The sequence below is a fragment of the Myotis davidii genome, unplaced genomic scaffold, assembly GCF_000327345.1.
Source record: "Myotis davidii unplaced genomic scaffold, ASM32734v1 scaffold225, whole genome shotgun sequence".
Lineage (NCBI taxonomy): Eukaryota > Metazoa > Chordata > Mammalia > Chiroptera > Vespertilionidae > Myotis > Myotis davidii.
In genome coordinates, this window is record NW_006296222.1 from 1,628,404 (window position 1) to 1,649,859 (window position 21,456).

General features: G+C 39.1%; 1 protein-coding gene across 1 annotated transcript in view; it reads right to left on the reverse strand.

Moving 5' to 3' along the window:
• MARCH1 (membrane associated ring-CH-type finger 1) overlaps positions 1-21,456 on the reverse strand; it is a 247,043-nt gene that overhangs the window by 24,902 nt on the left and 200,685 nt on the right. The window contains exon 4 of the mRNA XM_006771061.2: positions 15,888-16,068. Within this exon, the coding sequence (XP_006771124.1) occupies positions 15,888-16,068 (181 nt within the window). The remainder of the gene's footprint in view (positions 1-15,887; positions 16,069-21,456) is intronic.

Genomic DNA, 21,456 nt, shown 5'->3' on the forward strand with positions numbered 1-21,456 from the left:
ATTTTAATGTCATATCTAAATATCATTGCCAACCCAAAGTCATAAAGGTTTTCTCCTGTTTTCTTCTGGAAGTGTTATTGTTTTAGGTTTTACATTTATAGGGTACACTTTCAGTTAATTTTTATATAGGGAGTGGATATGGGTCATAATTTATTTTTTTGCATTTATTAAAAGACCAGAGTATCGTCACTTTAAGGTTAATCACCAACATTATATTACAATTTCAAAGATGTAATGAAATGAGACTTGTTGAGGTGTGAATAATAAAGAAACCTGGAGCCAAGGGGGGAAAACAAAAGACCATACATTCCCTATTGAATTGCTTTGTTTCTTTATCAAAAAATTATTGGACTATATATGTATGGGTCTATTTCTGGACTCTCTAGTGTGGTTCACTGATGTATTTGCCAGCCTTGACAATTACACTACATTGCCTTAATGCCTGCAGGGTTATTTGTAGCTTTTTGGTAGTCTTTAAATCAGATAGTACTATAATCCTTCAATTTTGTGCTTTTTGAAGTTGATTTGGCTACTCTAATTCCTTTGCATAAAAACTAAGACCTTAAGTAATTTATTTAACCTCTCTATGCCTCACATGTGTTTTCTCATTTGTGACACTCTAAGAAAACCTATTTTGTGTTTCTTAAGAGAGTTAAATGAGGTTAGGTTTTATAACAAAGCACGCAGCACAGTGCTTGGCATCAGTAAGCAACCAGTAAATTCTGGCTCAACATCCTGGCCACTAACAGAATTCATCTTAGTGCATTATCACTATAGATGAGCTACACCTCTATCAAATTCACTTGATGGCAATTCCAGTGGTAATTTCCCTCGGACCACATTGACCTCATCATCTGTGTATTTGCTGAAATATTTACATTTATATACTATACATTATTTAAGTGATTACATTTCCCTCCTTGCTTCGACTGCTAAGCATTTTGGGAGCAAGTTAACTTCCCATATAAATAGTATACAAGACCTACGGTATGCATCTTCCTTACGTTTGCCTCATGATTTTATTGCACTCACTTCCTTTTACTACAACCTCCTTAACCATTCACCTGACTTTTGGTGTTTATTTCTGTAAGCAAGCTCAAACCCTTTGTGCATGGTGATGGAGTGCTAATGATGTTTGAAGGCTGTAGCAAGAGCGGGCTGAGCTAAGCAAACTACAAGGCGTTTTAAACTGACTGACATTTGAATGCCTGATCTATCAACTCACAATAATGGAAAGAAAATAATGCCAATTCTTCTATAGTGGATGTGATAATTTGTACTATTTTATATGAATAAAATGTCTTAGGTTATTGAAATGAGAATGGCAGCAGAAAGGAGCTGAGCTACATTATATCTAGTAAACATGCAACATGAAAATGCCTTGAGCCATTAGGGCCCATACAGAAACTTCCTTTAAAGCCATATGTTTACCTTCTCAAACCTTTGGGAATCAGGAAATGAAACATGATTTTATGTTTCAACCTTTAGGCTATCAACTTTTGAACAAAAATGTAAGGGGTAGGAAGTCTTACAAATGTTTGAAAAATTAACTGCAAATCCAGATCAATAGTACTCGATGAATGACTAAGGATCACTTCCAATCACTGCGTAAGTTAAATGTAGGCTGGGAGTTGTATTTCCAAGATTCCACTTCTGGGACTATATCTGAAGAAACCCAAAACACTTATTCAAAAGAATATATGCACCCCTATGTTCATTTTAGTGCTATTTACAATAGCCAAGATTTGGAGGCAGTCCAAGTGCCCATCAATAGATGAGGGAATCAAACAGCTTTGGTACATTTACACAATGGAATACTACTCAGCTGTAAACAGGAAGGAACTCTTACTTTTTGTGACAGCATGGATAGACCTGGAGAGTATTATGCTAAGTGACATAAGCCAGCCAGAGAAAGATGGGTACCATATGATTTCATTTATATGTGGAATCTGATGAACAAAACAAACAAACAAACAACATACCCTCAGATGGGATTTTTCTTTCAAACCAACCACTTGGGAGCCCAGGTCTGAGTCTCTGAATTCAGATGTGATGTGGGAATAGCTTGCCGAGAATTGTGGAGTTCCCCCCACTTTCACAGAAAGAACTCTCAAAACTGGGTCTGAACTCTCAAAAGGGGAAAACATATACAACAGGTGGGTGATATTAATCCCAGCAAGTACATTGCTTTTAATTGATTTAATGTCACAAACCACGGAAAAGCTAGTGATTGCCGTCAATAGACACAGAAATTAGTCAAATATGCTAACGTCGTTCCTACAGCTTCAAAAATGTAATGGCCTGTAGTCAACAACCTCACATCTCCTGGAAATGCAGAGATAGGACATAAATGCTAGGGAATTATTTTAACTTTAACGCTTTAATATACACATTACCCTTCAAGTCAAATTCCTTCACTGTAATGACATGGTGTCTTATAAAAAAGTAATAGTTTTGTGCTTACAGGGAATGTCTCTGACCCCGTATATTATGAGAGATGATTGTGATTTAAGGTTTGCAACACTGGAACTGGTTTTCCAGAGTGGAAAACACAATGCTATGGGTTGCCTTGACAACATGCGTTAGTTGCATGAAGAAATCCATGGCAATGCAGGACCGTCTAGTATGTCAAGATTGGAAACTATCTACCAAATTAGGTTAAAAGGAAACTAATCCTGCTGCAAGGCAGTGTTCCCTGACCTATAAAATATCAGTTCCCACTTTTTATCATGAACCTTGTTAGGAAACAGATGAAAAATCTAGGTGGGTGAGACAGCCAGGAAAGCAGGAAGAAAACAAAAAGTGCAAGGGTGCTATTCAAGAGTCTGTCCCCCTCCCTCTACACCATCACACCCCCAACAGGATTTCAGGAGTTCCTGCCTCGTCTCTGAAAGCTGATTCTGCTAAGAAAAGTGTGTCTTGCCCTGACGGGTTTGGCTCAGCGGATAGAGCGTCGGCCTGCGGACTCAAGGGTCCCAGGTTCGATTCCGGTCAAGGGCATGTACCTTGGTTGCGGGCACATCCCCAGTGGGGAGTGTGCAGGGGGCAGCCGATTGATGTTTCTCTCTCATCGATGTTTCTAACTTTCTATCCCTCTCCCTTCCTCTCTGTAAAAAATCAATAAAATACATTAAAAAAAAAGAAAAGAAAAGTGTGTCTTGCCCAGACTCTCTTGATTTCCACCCGAGTCGCCTACAAAGCTCTTCTATAGGGAATAGCACTTGCCTGTATTCCATATTCTTAAATAATGAGCACCACAAGGATGACCACAACAAAGCTGGTTATTAGTTGAATAGAAAACAAAACCTGCTAACGTAAGTGTCCTGTGGTCCAATTACTCTGGCAGGGCTGAGAGGGATTTGTCTGCAGTGTCCTGCCTCTGAGACAAAGCCTGTTACTGAAAACCTACATTATTGAACAACTTGGTTTCCTTCCCTCCCGAGGGTCCCTTGATGACACTGTTCTTAGTACACAGTGTTGATACTCTTCTAAAAATCACCATAAAGCAATTTTAAATGAGGAGTTTGCATTTTTCTTTCATAAATGATTTTTTAAAAGGTAAATGGAGCTCTGCCTTTCTTCGGCTTAGACTGCAGTTTTGAGGGGTTTCTTCCCCCCCGCCCCCCAACATAATCTCATGCTGTGATCCACCTGATATTATCAGAAATGGATCCTGGGTGCATGGGGACATACTGTGTGGCTGGATCTTCCCTTTGTATTTCCTGGCTTTAAGGTCATAGAAGGGAACGGGGACTGGAAGGACACACATTAGGGCAGAGGAGTTGCCTCTAATTACAAAGTTGAGAAACATTAGCACAAGCTCCTCTGAGTTGAGATGGTGTCAGTGGGTGGACAGTGACAGCTGCCACATGTGCAGGGCCTCGGTAACCTAGCAGAGTGTGCCGTTGAGGACAAGAACAATGTTTTTGTTCCAAGTGACATTTATTTTCTTTCTCCCGAGTAATAGACAAGCATAATAGATGAACCCATCACCTACATTAAAGGCCACCGTGATTCACCAGGCTTTGGGTCCATTCATGGCAAAAAACCTTCACTCCCAGTCTATGAATAATTTAAAGGGTGGCAGTGGATAAATGGAAACTTGCTTTTTAGAAGAATCTTCAGAAGAGACAAATGACTAGACATGGCATCAACAATGACTCCCTGACTGCACAGCAAGCAGAAAAACAGGCATATTATTCAGGAAGCATGCGAAAGTAGGCATCACCATCACGGACAATTTCTGATTCAATCGTAATCATTAAGATTTCTCAATCAAGATAAGAATATAGAGAATCTAAGCTCTAAGCAATAATTTATAATCTTAGCAAAGTCCTTTCACTGTATCAATTAATAAGCTAATCATCACAACTTCCATACAAACATTCTTTTTTTTTTTTTTTTGGTCTTTTTTTGGGTTATTTATTTATTTATTTATTTTAAAGATGTTTTTATTGACTTCAGAGAGAAGAAGGGAGAAAAAGATAGAAACATCAATGATGAGAGAGAATCATTGATCGTCTGCCTCCTGTATGCCTCTTACTGGAGATCAAGCCCACAATCTGGGCATGTGCCCTGACCAGGAATCAAACATAACTTCCTGGTTTTGCTCAACTATTGAGCAACACTGGCTGGGCATAATTTTTATTTATTTTTAAAGATTTTTTAAACGTTGACTTTCAGAGAGAAAGGAAAGGAGAGGGAGAGAGAGGAGAAGAAGGAGGGAGGGAGGGAGAGAGAACATTAATGTGAGAGCTGAACATTGATTGGCTAACTCCTGAACACTCTCCACCAGCGATTGAGCCGGAAACCTGGACATGTGCCCTGACCAAGAATTAAACCGCAGCCCCCAGGTGCACACGATGACACTCAAACAACTGAGCCATACCAGCCAGTTTTGTTTTAGGATTGAATTTTAAAGGAGATAGATAAATGATGGCCTGTGGGGGGCAGGAACACTTAAGGTGTGATGACTTTGGTTGGGATGTTTTTTGAGCTAAAATCAAGGGGTAAGCTGGAAGCTGAATTTCTGCTATTTCCCCAAAGTTACCTGATATCTGTCTGATTCAGAAACTTGGGTGACTAGATCCTCAATGGGAAGACAGAAGATGTGGGCTATGAAGAAAGGTGGGGGATTATTGTTCTTACAAAAACAGGTTAATCTCCAAGCTTGGTCTTTCTGATTTGAATCTACCTATTAAAGGTGTTTGGAAATATCTTTCTGATGACCAGGCCTTAGTTTACAGGCCTTCCCCAGCTGTGTGGCTGAGTCAGAAGTCATACTGAAGATCAGGGCCAGCCAGCCCCTCTAGGCAAGGTGCCTGGAGGAAGACATACTTACCTGGTTGCTGAGATCACCTTCGCCAGGTACAGCATATGGTTGCACTAATTGGCTGTGGCTGACACAGGGAGTGGTGGCCCAAGGAAGCCCAGAGGCTGCCAGACATGTTTATTGGGCATCATGGGGTGAAGAGTTCCTTGCTGAATGCCAAACAGAGGCATCGGTTGCTTAAAGGTGCTCAGTGCCAGAAGGCTCAGGTGAATCAGGGGCTACTATTCCTTTTAGAGTTCGCACACCCATTCCAGAATGCCATAGTGCCTACCACTCCCTGTCCTATTCCCAGTACTGTGCTATTTGTCATTTGCCATCATAAAACCAGACTGTGTCATTCATGTATATTACCTCTCTGGTTGCTGATACATAAGAAACGATCTGTGGGACTGAGCAGCTCCCCACAGACATTGTTGGTGATTTTTCTCAGCCAACCTAGAGAGGGTTGTCTCTGGGAATCCTCCCAGCTCTTGTTCCTGAGACTCATTAGACAACCTTTTCATCTTAATTTTTTTATTAAATTGTTCCCCTAGTGGAACAGAGAAGCAGTTGTGAAATTGAAGATTTTTAACCTAAAAATTCTCACCAGCTTTCTGTTAATTATTTAATAGTTGGAATTCCATTAATCCTGTCCAGAGTTACTAAAATAATCTCCCATACCATTTTTATTTGTTTTTTTTTTAAATTTTTTTACTAGAGCCTGGTGCACGAATTCGGCCTGGCCTGTGGGATTGGGACAAAACTGGCTCTCTGACATCCCTTGAGGGGTCCTGGATTGTGAGAGGGTGCAGGCCAGGCCAAGGGACCCCATCGGTGCATGATTGCAGCCAGGGAGGAAAGCAGGAGGATGACCAGACAGAGAGGGGCTATGGGAGGGCTCCAGGGCATGTCTTGCTCAGTTCTGATCCACCAGAACCCAGCAGCAAGGTAACCTACTGGTTGGAGCGTCTGCCCCCTGGTGGTCAGTGAGCATTATAGTGACTGGGCAACTGGTTGACTGCCCCCTGATGGTCAGTGCATGTGATAGCGAGCAGTTGAGCAGCCTTAGCATATCATTAGCATTTTACACTTTGATTGGTTGACTGACGACCAGACGACCAGACACTTAGAATATTAGACTTTTATTATATAGGATCTTTTTAGACAAAGCCTCAAAGCATTTTAAAGTATATATTTAAAATACTAAAACTAATTCATTTCAAACTCTTTACCTTCATTCAGTAGTGAATCATCTTAACTGGGTATCAATGAACCCTTCTAAGTGTGGCCTTTCAGACACAGCTGGGCTTGGTGAGGTCTTACCTATGAATAGAGTGCAGCAGGAGACTACCAGTCTCCTAGGAGATATGTGTTCCTAAATGCCGAAAAGATGTAGCTCAAAAAGTTGTTAGCTTTGTTCATTAATAAAAACTCTTCATCAAAATATCAACTCTTGTATTAAACTGGCTCTACATTTACAGAAATCCTAGCCTTCAATAGAATATCTTTCTTATACTCAACTAAACTGATTTCCTTAGACCTTTGATCTACATTGCTGTGTCTGTGGCTGAGTGGGTAAATCAACCTAGTTGGGGGTAAAACATTCATATGCAAGATAATAACATGGGTATGATGAAGCTGTGGGTGCTATACCCACGGGAGAAACAAAGGAGGAGGAGACACGATGGTAGCATTTAGAGAAAAATAAAAAGTTGGAAGGAAGTAGACTTGTGAGAGATTTGTTTTTGTTTGGAGTGAAATCTCACTAATCTTGCTCCTTTTATAATGTTGATAATATGACACTAGCATGTTGATGGATGTACAGTGGAGCTAGACACCATCATTCCAGATAGATCATACCAACATATTCCTCATTTCTCTCTTACTTGTCAATCCAATAGGAAAGGAATTTGATTTGTCTAAAATATTTGCTTTAAAGAAAGCCATATTGATTTTCAGTGCCTTATGGTTCAATAAATTAAGCCAAAAATTTAGGGAAATTTTTTCTTAAGTTGTATGCCAAGATTTGAGAAATTAGAATAATAAATTTAAAATAAAATCCCAGCTGAAGAAGAAGAAAATATTTAGCTGGAGGGAAATTTAAATATAGAAGTAATTTAAAACTTAATCATTATATCATGTTAAAAAATTAAAATGAAAGACATACAACTTTCTCATTTAAAAAACTCAATCATAAGATGATGCTTTAGGGCAGTGATGGCGAACCTTTTGAGCTCGGCGTGTCAGCATTTTGAAAAACCCTAACTTAACTCTGGAGCCGTGTCACATATAGAAATTTTTTGATATTTGCAACCATAGTAAAACAGACTTATATTTTTGATATTTATTTTATATATTTAAATGCCGTTTAACAAAGAAAAATCAACCAAAAAAAGGAGTTCGTGTGTCACCTCTAACACGCGTGTCATAGGTTTGCCATCACTGCTTTAGGGAAATATTTATTTGTAACTGTGTGTGTGTGTGTGTGTGTGTGTATGTACATATGCTTCTGCAAATTCTAATTTGATGCTTTTATGCTTTCCATATGGATCACTGTAATACTGATTCCATAATTTTAATCACAGTTTATGTTTCAAATTTCAAAATACACAATATATAAAAGAAGTTCCTTTTTGTGTCACTTATCCTTGTCAAAACAAAAATGAATTTCCCCAAGGGAGAACTGTATCCTGTTCAATACTTTAATAGTATATCTAACATAAGTGTTTCTTTCCAGATCTAGAACAGTGGCATAAGGTGACATTCTTACCAAGCAAATGAGGTTACGTCCTTCAAGTGATAATTTCCAAAGAGAGGAACAGTGTTGAAGTAGTATATGATTGGACATACCAATAACGAATACTGAAGAGAAATATTTCAGCCAACAGTGGTTATTCAGGGATTGTTTATTTAAGTCTCCTTTGAGACATCCTCTATCAAGTCCTGCTCTATATTCCAGTTCTCTCTCCCTAATGTCCTGGTTGCCCAACTGCTAACTAATACCTTCGTGATTAGCCTACATTATACGAAGCATGGAGAATAAAAAAGACAGTTATCTTGCTATGTGTTTACAGTTTTTGTAAAAAAAATCTTTCAATGTGGATGGTCTCATAAGTAAAGACCAAACATATGGTGGCTTGTTCTCTTTGGATTACCTTTATTTAGCATTCCCTCTGCAGTTACAGAAAATTCTTGATCCTCACACCACTACCATGACCTTCACATTTATTACAAAATATTGTAAGTAATTCATCATTTTTTATCTTCCTTGCAGTGGACTATATGCTCTCTGAGAGTGGTGTTTTTTCCTATCTGGTTCAGTACTGAACACAACTGGCATATAGTGGATAGTATAGTGGGTAAATGTATGAACTGGGCATCATTGGAGCCTCCTCAGAAAAGTTATTCTGAACACAATTTGCTGCTCAGGGCTCAAATCTGCCTAGAGGTTGTACTACGCTTATGGATGGAAGCGTCATAAAAGAATAAGCTCTTCTGTTACACAGAGAAGAATATATTTCTATTTTGCACAAATGATATCATAATATTAATCCAAGCTGACCAGACAATTTTGTTTGGAAATTTTTAAGACTAATCAACCTGTTAGTATAGAATTTCCTCAAAAGACAAAAGGATGAGGTCATGTAAAAAATCTAAAGTATCTATTAGAAAAAAACATTAGCCACTTGTTTTTTCATTTCATAATTGTTTGAGATAAGAGATACTGGCATTGTTATCTATTCACACTGGAATATTATTTTAATTGAAATATCAATTGTAGTCCTGAGAGCATGAATGCGTTAAGGCAATAAAAAAAAAATAAAAAACAAGAAAACATTTTAGTGGAAAAGATAATACTTCAATTGACTTGAATACTTTTCTTGTAATGATATTCTTTTTGTTATGTTTATTCATCCTTTCCCTTCCCACAGCAATCAGTTAAGTAGCCCATTGGGTTCCTCTTCCTCATTGAACAAAGCAGTGAGAAGGTAAAGGGAAGTGTTTGGCTGTAGACAGCACCACTAAACAGCGAGGAATTTGTTATGGAAAACTTACCTTACTCATCTGAGGAGTGTGAGTTTGAAAATAAAATCATTTCCTAAGATGATTCTCAATCACTTAGACTACCCTTGGGGTTCATATAGCAGTGGAACTGAAGCATAGCAAAAAGATGAGAGAATGAGCATGCGTTGCACATTATGAGGATTTTTTTTTTTGCAATGCATATAAAGAAAGCTTTATCTGGCCCCAGAGTAGATCAGATATTTCCTATATTTGTGAAGAAACTAAACAGCAAACCCACTCCCCCAAACTGAGCTCTGATTATGGCGAAACAACCTGGAGGCAATGGAAATCTTCATTTGCTAAAGGCTTTAAAGAAAAAATCCTGGAATCCTCAGTAATTTGAGTAAAATTGGAAATTAAAAAGGATGTCAAAGAGAACTCTAAGATTTCAAGAGTAATGCCAGAATGTTCATGCCCATAAAATCCTTCCCAATGATTAAAACGGAATCCTGCCAAAGTTCATCTAGAACTGACTTCAGCTTTTTCTAGACGGAATTCTCTAACTCTTGATTTTTGTTGTTATTTGAAATAGAAAAGCACTAGCTATGTAAAATGTTGAATAAGGGCTAGCGGAGGAACAAAGAAGTGACGGTGGACGCTCTGAGAACAGGGAACAAAGAAAAACAAAGAAAAGCACATAGAAAGGCTTTCAAATCACAGCAGCCTGGTGGAAGCAGAATGAGGATGAACAGCCTTATGTGTGTTTCAAGGTTTTGTGGCTGTTGGTTAATGTTGGCAAAACAAGTGATGTTTATGTAATGATGTAACCAGGTGTTAGGAAAACACATGGGGTAAAACATGCATGTTTAAGAAGGAAGATTTTTTTAGAAAAAAATTTATTGTATAAAAATTTCTTTTGAAAGATTGCCATTAGAAATGATTTACATAAAAGCTAAAGTTCTGATGCTTGGATTTCCGCTACTTAAGGCGGTCAGTGTGATGAGTATAAACTTTAGTATCAGGGAGCTTTGGGGTGATGATATCAAGTAAGTTTGATACTATGTCTCATTTTTTTCATCTGTAAAATGGGTTTTATGCATGCCTACATAAAATGCAATTGTAATGGATATTACATTAATTAAGTGGTCTGTTCTAGATATCTGGCACATAGAAGAAATTCAGTATGTGGTGGTTGTATTAGTGAAATTACAAATCCCCCACAATGGTTAAGTAAATGATGTGCCAGAAATTTAAAATTTAAATTTCTTAGACGATTAGGCAACATTATTCAACAGAGTACTGGAAGACCCTAACTAAGAATCCAATCGCATTTCCTGCCCTGTCCAATTTTAACTCTATGAATTGCAAGACCGCCTGCTCAGCGGAGAATCAATAATAACCTTTATGCAGTTAACTCACTAGAGCAGCTTATATAGGCTCTTGGCTCTTTTAAGAGATGAGATGCTACATCAAATTAGGAAAGGAAGGAATTAACATAGTATTTGCCATGTACAGTTCTTTATTAAAAAAAAAGATATTGTAACTAAATCACCGTAAGTCATTATGGTGGAAATGTACAAATACCAAAATGATTATTCCTTTTTATTTGGCATAATAAGTTCACACAGAACTTATCTATTATGAGCTTTCCAATATTCAATTATTTTTGATCTGCAAAAATGACAAGTGCATATGGCTCAACCAAATCGTTACTAAAGCAAAGGTAATCGATTTACTGCCTCATTTTATCTGTAGAAATGAGACAAGGAATAAATGAATACATAGAGTTGAGTATTTGTGGTATATATTTGTCAAATAGATGCATATGGAAAGCTATGTAAAGGAACATTTTAGGGGAGGACATAACTTGTCAGTAGCATTTGCTATCTTCAAGCTTAGCTACAAATCCAGCAGCTGGTTTCTCCCACTCAGGAGTGATTCAAACCTGAGCCCTATGCAATTCTTCAACTTCAGAACAGAATATCTGTATATGTAAAAGCCTAAGTGACCATCGCAACCTAACGGACGACCCAACAGGCTGTGTGGAGCGACCAGGCCAGCAGGGGACTTAGTGAGGGGCAACCAAATGACCAAACAGCAGGCAGCGTGGGGCGACCAGGTTTGCAGAGGGGGAGTTGGGGGTGACCAGGTGGCAGGGGGCGGGGCAGTGAGGAGTGACCAGGCTGGGGGGGCAGTTAGGGTGACCAGGCCAACTGTGTGGGGTAGTTGGGGGTGATCAGGCCAGTGTGTTGGGGGGCAGTTGGGGGCATTGGACTGGCAAGCGAGTGGTTAGGGGCAATCAGGCAGGCAGGGAGGCAGGTGCACAGGGGGGAGTGGCTAGCAGCAAGGGGCAGTTAGGGGCAATCAGGCAGGCAGACAGGTGAGCAATTAGGAGCCAGTGGAGGTAGGCAGGCAGAGTGGTTAGGGGTGATCAGGCAGGCAGACCAGCAGTTAGGGGTGATCGGACAGCGGGGTCAGCAGTTAGGGGTGATCAGGCAGGCAGGCAGGTGAGCAGTTAGGAGCCAGTGGTCCTGGATTGTGAGAGGGATGTTGGTGTAGGTCTGATCCTGGGGATTGGGCCTAAACCGGCAGTCAGACATCCCCCGAGGGGTACCAGATTGGAGAGGGTGCAGGCTGGGCTGAGGGGATCCCCCACCCCCAATGCACGAATTTCATACACTGGGTCTCTAGTTAGTTTATGCTTCCTAACTGATATTGTGTCCATTTTTAAATTTCATTGAGTTGTCATTCTGCTTGCTATATTTTTGGCTTTTTTTTTCTTGGCCCTAGGAATTATTTCTGATGCAGGCTACTCAGTAGATTAATGAGACTTTTTTTTCTTTTTAAAAAATATATGTTTATATTAATTTCAGAGACAAAGGGAAAGGGAGAGAGAGATAGAAACATCAATGATGAAAGAGAATCATTGATTGGCTGCCTCCTGCACACCCTCTACTATGAATCGAGCCTGCAACCTGGGCATGTTCAGAATTGAACCGGGACCCTTCAGTCTGCAGGCTAATGCTCTATCCACTGAGCCAAACCAGCTGGGGCAATGGGATGTTATATAAGTAACTAAGTTACTGACTTAAAGATGATAAAAATTGTTTTTTTCTCAAATAAGCTCTTGATTTAATTTATATTTTAAAGGTTTTCTTCTGGAAACATTAACGTACCTTGAGGGATTTACTAACTATAGCTTTTCATGTAGTATTATTAGTAATTAATGAAGTAAGATTTTGCTGATATCTTTAGAGACTAACTATTAAGCAACAATGTGCATCAGATTATGAAGCTTCACACCTTTCTATTTTAAGAAGCTATTTCATCTCAACAGAATATCCCACTTCCATTGGTTAATGTTAGAAATTCAGAATCATTAGCTAAAGTAATTGTTTCATGTGATTGGTCTTTAGAATGTTATAAGCTGTAATAGAATTACTGAATTGAGAGCAATTAATTGGATGTATTTCGAATATATTCTAACCAAATTCTATACCTGTCATCTTTTTAAAAAAATCTTCATTGTTGATCCTCCTCCCCCGTGGTTAACCTCTTCCAGCCTGCTCCTGACCCGCCCCCCCCGCCCAGGCCCTCACCACCCCATTGTCTGTGTCCACGGGTTATTATGCCTGTCATTCTTTTTTTTTTTTTAGTATATTTTTATTGATTTCAGAGAGGAAGGGAGGAGAGGGAAAGAAAGATAGAAACATCAATGATGAGAGAGAATCACTGATTGGCTGCCTCCTGCAAGCTCCCTCATTGGGTATCAAGCCCGCCACCCAGGCATGTGCCCTTGACCAGAATCGAACCTGGGACCCTTCAGTCTGCAGGCTGACGCTCTATCCACTGAGCCAAACCAGCTAGAGCTATGCCTGTCATTCTTGACGACCACTTAAAAACTACCAAAGGAAAACTGTTGCTGAATCTTAGTGCCATCAAAACAAACCATCTAGAAAAGTTTTGAAATGCCTCAAATCTATATAGTTTGTACCACCTGCAAATCCGAAAATTTATTTGGGATACTGCCGTTTAAGTATTATCCCAGGGCCTTTTGGTTTGAGGAAGAAAGTGAAAGTTTGAAATACTTTTTCTAAGTTTTTAACCCATAAACCACAGAGGTAGGAATAGAATGTATGTCTAGGAGTCATGTGTTAGACCAGGAGTTGAAAATTCAAACACCTTCACTAGAACCACAGAGTGCTCAGATGAGTGGAGACTGCACAGTCTCAGGATTGGAAAAAGAGAAAGGGCTGAGGAATGTGGAGAACTTAAAGGCAAATAGCCCTTTGAAAGGACTAGCCATCATCTAGCTCCCAGGTTGTTGTCCTATGGAAATATGGCTCCAGTAAAACCAGATACTGTGATTTTCAAATGCAGATGTATAGAATTTTACATAATATAATCACCTATTTAAATATTGGTAATTAATTGAAATTTTAATCTTTGTGGATCAAATAAAACACATCAGTGGGCTGTTAGGAAGCAACCTCCGGATGAGATTCTAACATCCTCTGTAGATATATAAATGCTATTAAAAATGAAGGATGTTGACATGCTGTCCTTCATTAATATTTATGACCACTCACAGGAAATATTTATAAGGAAACTAGGATATTTCATTAATCAACAGATAGTAGGTGCCCAGTAGGTTGCCACAACATATTCATTACTAAGAATATATTACTTTAGTATGTAATGAATATTCATATTCATTCAAAAGGGTAGATGTATTCACTGCATTTCTCTAGTTTGTAAACAGGTTAGTTGAGGCAAAAATAGAATTTCCCGATGGGGTTGTAAATTATTGGTAATAAAATATTAAGAAAGGATCAGAGTTGTATATAAGGGATGATTCTATAAAAGGTGAAGGTAGAATAAGAATACTTTTCAAGTTATATATAGCATCAAGTATTGTTTATTACACAAAATGGGGGAGAGGGTAGACAGTATAAAGAAGATAAAATGTGAATATTTTTATATTCTAGATTGTAACTTTCAAATTGAAATGTTATGTCTGACAAAGTTGAAATGAAAATTTTATATAGATGTAGGTTAAGAAAAAAAAAACATGGAGAAATATACAGATGCTATGAAATAATTTGTAGTTCCCCGGAGGGTCAGAAGAGAAATTTACAGAATCATGGAGCACAGTGTGTCATGTAGCTTCTCCAGACAACACACAGCACCTGTTCAGTGGATAAAGCAAAGGGCAAGGAGTAAGGGCCCATATCTGTTTCTGTCATTTGATTGCTCTGGGACCAGAGGAACATAGTGTCATCTTTTTGCACTTAGGTCACCCCAGATGTTAAAAAAAAGACAGTGTGTTTCCCAGAGGCATTTTGTGCATCAGTTTTGACATTTCTAAACCACTTGCAGAATTTTAAAATTAAGGCTCCCACAAAGGCAGAGGTTGCTATTCTCTCTCCATAATTTACAGATTTTTTAATGAAGACTTGAGCTGGCCAGCCACCAGTCAGATGCCTATTGGAATATTCTTGTTTGCTTTATAGCTCTGCTCATCTCCAAACCCATCATGTTCATTTCTAAGCAATGTTCTTTTTATATACTTGTTCTTTGCATTTAATTCAAATAAAAAAGCAGCTATAGGCAGATTCATTATTTAAATCGCAGTCTCTATACTCTCATTTGGAAATTGAGGCATCCAGATATGTCAGGCTGCAGTTGGGTAAAAAGATGAATACGTTCCGTGCAACAATCCAGGGGCCCAGCCATCAAGCATGAATTACATGAAGTTCATTTTTCTTTGCATCCTCGACAAGATTTCCTCCACTAGCTTTGAGTGAGATGCTAATTTTATATTTTACTCATATAATTATTTATTCTTTAGAAAACTATAACATAAATGAGGAACTTGAGGATTAAATTTATAGGTAAAAGTATACTTACCTCTGTCTTAGAGTTTGGTGAACATTATGGAAAATAATACTTTTTTTATATGCTCTAATTATATGTGAACCTCCACACCAAATCCACAAATAAAGATGAACACAGAAGAGTCCACACCTTATAAAAAATCATTCTCTTCTATTAGCTTAATGCCTGACTTTCAAGAAATTCGATAAGTTCATATTATTTAATGTAATCTATTATATAACTTTCTTGGGAATCGACCTCAGTAAATAAAATGTTGATTGTAATTTAATAAAATCATTAATTCATTTACATTGAATTACAAGAATATTTTGCATATGTATATATGCACCACACACACACACACACACACACACACATACACACACACATATGCACACATATATACATATCCACACAGGCACATATACGAATAAACATTCATAAACACACTATTTTTTTTCTTAGTTTGAAGAGTGATGCAAAAACCAGAGGCTCTGGAATATAAAAAACAGAGAAGAAGGAAGCATTATCTGCAAACACTTGGCTGCATTTTACACACTGACTCCCATACAAGGCATGTACTCTTCATGGATATTAGCATATTAGCAAAATCTTACTGGGGAAACAAATGGATTTTTAAAACAAGCCAGCTTTATAAGTTCTCTCCTCCAAACAACTCCTACAAATACTGTACCTTCCGGAGGGGTTTGAGCTTGGTCTCCATTATGAAGTCATACTTGCAGAGCTCACAGCAGCGCGTGTCTGAGCTCTTGATCCACTGATGGAGGCAGGACTGGTGGACAAAGCGCAGGGTGCCCGTGCAGCGACAGGGTGTGATGAGGGGGCTCTCTTCATCCCCTTCGCAGTGACAGATCCTGGGGAAGGACACAGCAGCCAGGGTGAGATCTCCCACCAATGGATTTCCTCCCTCATTCATCCCAGGCTGTATTAGGAACTACACCCTAAGCTTTAGGAGGCATGGCCATTTCATTCCAACTTGATGCTAGAACTGCATCTATGACCGATATTAATTTTCTTTCATTTGCACAGTCATTGGTTGACTCTTAAGTCATGTTAGGAGGCATTAACACTGCTACGCTTCTACACTAAAGCCAATTTTAACAGCACAACTATTGAGCTGTGTCCCAGCTTAATCTGTTTAACAGGTCAGTGTCTATGGCATATGCTTTCATACATAAAAGTTCTAAATTCGAAGTCTTCTAAGGAATGTTGTAATCTGATAATTTCATTCTTTTATTTTGATGATAGATTTACAGGGGCATGGTGTATCATTTAGACATAAGGTATCTTACCAATGAGGAAGAATTCTGAAAAATGTAACATATTACCAAAGAATAAAGTGGATATATAATGTCCCACCTAGGAAATCTATCTATCTATCTATCTATCTATCTATCTATCTATGCAATCGTTTAACTGTTCATCCGTTAGACAGTTCGATCATTCGATCAGTAGCTATGACACACACTGACCACCAGGAGGCAGGCGCTCAATGCACAGGCATGGAAACATGGAACAGACAGATGAATCTCAGAGAGAAGGGTGGAGAGGGTAGGGTGGGAGGAGATTAACCAAACATCTTACATGTATACTGGAGGCCTAGTGCACAGATTCATGCATCAGTAGGGTCCCTCGGCCTGGCCTGTAGGGATAGGGCCAAAACCAGCAGTCAGATATCCCCCGAGGAGTCCCAGATTGCAAGAGGGCACAGGCCAGGCCGAGGGACCCCACCGGTATACGAATCCGTGCACTGGGCCTCTAGTATTAGAAATATTTCCCTAGAAAGATGCACACAAATTTGGTCACAATGAATGGTCTAAACTGTCATAACCATCACTGTTTAAAAGTTACAAAAATTACTGGTTGCATAAAGTTCAAGTAGAGTAAATCCTATTGTTTCAAAACGTTAATTACTACATCTTCCAAGGAATTCAGAGTTCAACTAATTTACTGAATAACCATGACTTTTAGAGCCATAGATTCACAGTGTGTGAAATAATTATTCTCATCTTCAAATTTTAAGACGTAATTGGTTAACCTGAATGTGGTGAATTTAAGTCCTAGTCCTTCAATAAATTCTTATGATTTAACTAGAGGCCTGATGCATGCAATTCGTGCATTCGGGGAGCCCCTCAGTCCCGGGGAGTCCTTCAGCCTGGCCTGCACAGTCCGGGATCCCTCACTCCTTACTGCCTGGTGGCCTGCAGTGGAGGCGGGAGAGGCTCCTGCCACCGCTGCTGCGCTCTCCAGCCTTGAGCCTGGCTTCTGGCTGAGCGGAGCTCCCCCTGTGGGAGCACACTGACCACCAAGGGGCATCTCCTGTGTTGAGCATCTGCCCCCTGGTGGTTAGTGCGTGTCAGCCACGGGTCTTTCCTTCGTTCAGTCGATTTGCATATTAGGGTTTTATTATATAGGATCAGCTGTTAAAGTTGATAATACCAGTAATTAGAAATATTTGCTTGAAATCTGTTCAGAAGAAGGAATGGAGCATTGAAAAATACATCTGCATAGTTACTTTTAGAGCTCAGTGACAGTGGTGCCCTGGAAGAGTGTTTAAATTGCTGCTACTGCTCTTTCCTCTTCAGTCTGTGTGCTCCGTTCTCCAGAAGCAGGAGTTTTAAAGAGTGGAGTTTTAAAATACACTTCTATCTACCTCAGCTGCCTCCCCAGGGGAAATGAAATGGCTGCACAGCTTGTTACTGCAGCAAGATACAGGAATTGAAACCCAGCCCTTCCCCAACCTCAAAATAAAGAAGTATGACACAGGGCAGCGGTACTTAAATCTCCGTTTCTTAAGCAAAAATAAAGCAAGCAAAAGCAAACACTGACTTCTAGAGTCCTAGGGGTGGGAGCGGTGGGATGAGAGCATAGTCCACCTTCTCCTGGACCGAGTTAGGAAGGAACAGTGTTGGTGGTGGCAGCACGAACAAATGGCCGATGTGGTGGGGACAAACTGAACATTATTTGAGAACCAATTTTTAGTCTAAAAGCCTGAAATACCTCCTGTTTCCAGAGGTGTAGGTTGTAGGGATCAAGGCTTAGTCTACACTGTATCACACCCATTGCCAACTGAGTGTTGGTTGCACCATCAGGCTCAGTAGAAGGCTGCTGAGCAAAGGAACTGTTCCATCAACACTGACTTATTATAAAACCAACCACTGAAAGCAAATTGGGTTTCTGTAGCACTTCATTTTGTTGTGATGCTTACCCCTGGAGCCTTTGAAACGTAATGAATTATAGGGCAAGAGAGGTTGATATTTCTTAAGTCCTCGAAACTCTTCTCTCCCTGCTGTTACACAAAGATACTCCCTTAGGTCAGGGGTCAGCAAACTATGGCCTAGTTCTTCCTGCTGCATGTCCTTGTAAGTAAAGTTTTATTGAAACGCACCCATGCACATTGTTTATGTAGTGTTTAGAGCTGTGTTTGCACTATACCTGCAGAATTGAGAGTTGTTGCAGGGACCATATGGTTGCAAAGACTAACATATTTACTATCCGTCCCTTTACAGAACATGTCTGCTTACTCCCACCTTAAATATGGCGTTTATGAGTTAAAGACAATGCATGAGTATTATGAACAATAATAAAAATCCGGCTTACGAAAAATTACCTCAACTTCTGCAAGGAACAGAAGTTGAAGTAAAGGTTACATAGAGAAGCACACAATAAAAGTGAAAGTCCCTCCTGACCTGGCATGGGAGGCTGCTGAAACATAAACAGTCTGCAGGGACAGGGAGCACAGTTTCTCATTTGAAAAATAAAAACTAGCAGTTAATGCCATCTGACAATTCATCAACAACAAATAATTGTGTAAAAGGAATACGGCTCAGCCATAAGGAAAGATGAAACACTGCCATTTGTGACAACATGGATGGACCTTGAGAATATTATGCTAAGCAAAGTAAATCAGACAGAAAAAAAGGCAAGGACCATATGCTTTCACTCATACGTGGGATATACAACTGAAAACAACAAATGAACAAATAAGAAAAAAACTCATAAACACAGACAACAGCATGGTGGTTAGCAGGGGGGAGTGAGGTGGGGAGGGTAATAAATAGTAAAGAGGATCACATATATGGTCACGGAAGTAGATTTGACTTTGGGTGGTGGACACACAGTGCAATATACAGATGACGCATCACAGAACTGTACACTTAAAACTTACATCATTTCATTAAGCAATGTCACCCCGGTAAACTTAATTTTAAAATGTCAAAAAGAAAATATGAACGTGTGAAATGCTGCACAGCTGTCAAGATGATTCTGAGGCTCTGATTTTTTATTGACATGAAAACTGTAATTTATTCATAAGCAGATTTAAACAACGACCTTGATGGTTACTGAGTTCAAACTGATCTGAACCGTTTACTGATTGTAGAGTCCAACTTGCTGTATCTTATAGACTCCTTTAAAAACAAATTTTGCTGTTACCTGAAGTACCACCAGCATTTTTTTTCATAAAATTAAGATTATTTCCCACAGGAAAAATCAAGAGCTTAATTCATTTTCATTCCCATTTCACAAATTTTATTTTTTACATTATTTTAACATTTTGAACTTTTCCCAAGTTATCCAAATGATGTTGGATCCCAGGAGACTTTTAAAAACCATGTTGAGATTGTTCTAAATGAATTTAGAAGCTAATTATAAACTTCAGATACCTACTAGAAATAAAAAAATGTGATAATGCCATTACAGAAAGAATTAAACAAATCTTAAATTGATATACTTCATACAAACAACAATTGCTAAATTATACATGAAAATATAAACATGCTTTTTCCAACAGAATAACTGTGTGCACAAAATGATTTCAACAATGAAACTGCATTGTAAAACATTCATAATTTTGATGCATGTTTACCTTATGGGAGATTATAGTTTACAATTTGAGTGATTCTGTAAAATCATTGGTGATCTTCATTGGTGTCATTTTTTGGCATTTTAGCATATGAACTGGCTGCTTAGAATTTAATCAGCACACGTTGAGACTTTCACATTTTATAACTTGAATAAACTTCTACTTCTATATTATTTCTAGCTTTCTGTGAAGAGCAGACTACAAAATACCATTTCTGAAATTAAATTTTGAAATGTGTGTGTGTGTGTGTGTGTGTGTGTGCACTTCAAAAGTTCCTTAATGTTAAGTTTTAAGAAAAGTAGGCTTTTTTTTGTGGGGGAGAGGGGAGGGATCTTATGTATCTCAAATTGACCTCCACTGCTCCCCACCCCTTCTCTTACCAAGGCTTCTTGGTTCTGGTAGAATAATTTTTTTCTGCGTAAGTTTTAAAAAATAAATCATCAGTGAAAAAAATATTCATGAAGGCCATAGTGATTATGTAACTTTGGGAATTTTCCCCCCTATTCATTCCTTTGTCATTGCATTCATTCACATTTTCTTGGTTCTTGCTATATGCAAAGGGAATTCAGATAATAGCATCAGCATGTAGAGTAAATTGAGAGGGAGAGAAAAGAATTTGCAGGCAGGGACCCCACTGGGGCAACTATTACCATCATCTCAGTATTAAGACTCTGGATCACCATGGTGACATGGGGAGGAGATGGGACACTTGGCCTGCAGAGGTCCCGAGGACCTTGCTGGGTTTCCGAGACTGGCTGTGGCAGCCTGCACATTTGTAATATGGGCCTCCTGTAGGCAGTCACCATCTGCAATCTGCAGACGGCATCTCACGTGCAGGCCTGTCAACTCCCTCTTCCCATGTTCTGTGCCGCATTTCCGCTTCTCTTTTGGCAAATCTTTCTGGTATATCCCCTCACATCCTTACCTACATTTTTCTCCATTCTTCTCTCTAACTAACTAATTTTTAAGTACAGTAATTATGGATACTGCTATGTTTGTAATGGTTTCATTTGGATATTTTTCTTTATTCAGAACTAATCATCCTACTTTAGAGTTTGGCATTCATTATTTGAATTCACTTTACTAAGCCAAAAAAATGACTAGAAGACATGTTGGTCAGAGCCATATTGAAAGGTATTACGCTTTGGGAGAGAACCAAGATGGCGGCATAGGTTAACGCCGGAGTTTGCCGCCTCGAACAACCATTTCAAAAGTGAAACTAAAAGACGGAAGGGACATCACCCAGACCCACAGGAACGCTGGCTGAGTGGAAGCCCTACAACTAGGAGGAAAGAGTAACGCATACGGACACTCAGAGGAGGCGCAGTGCTGAAGTCAAATTCTGAGGTGTGGAGGGCGCGGAGCGGGCTGGAGGCTT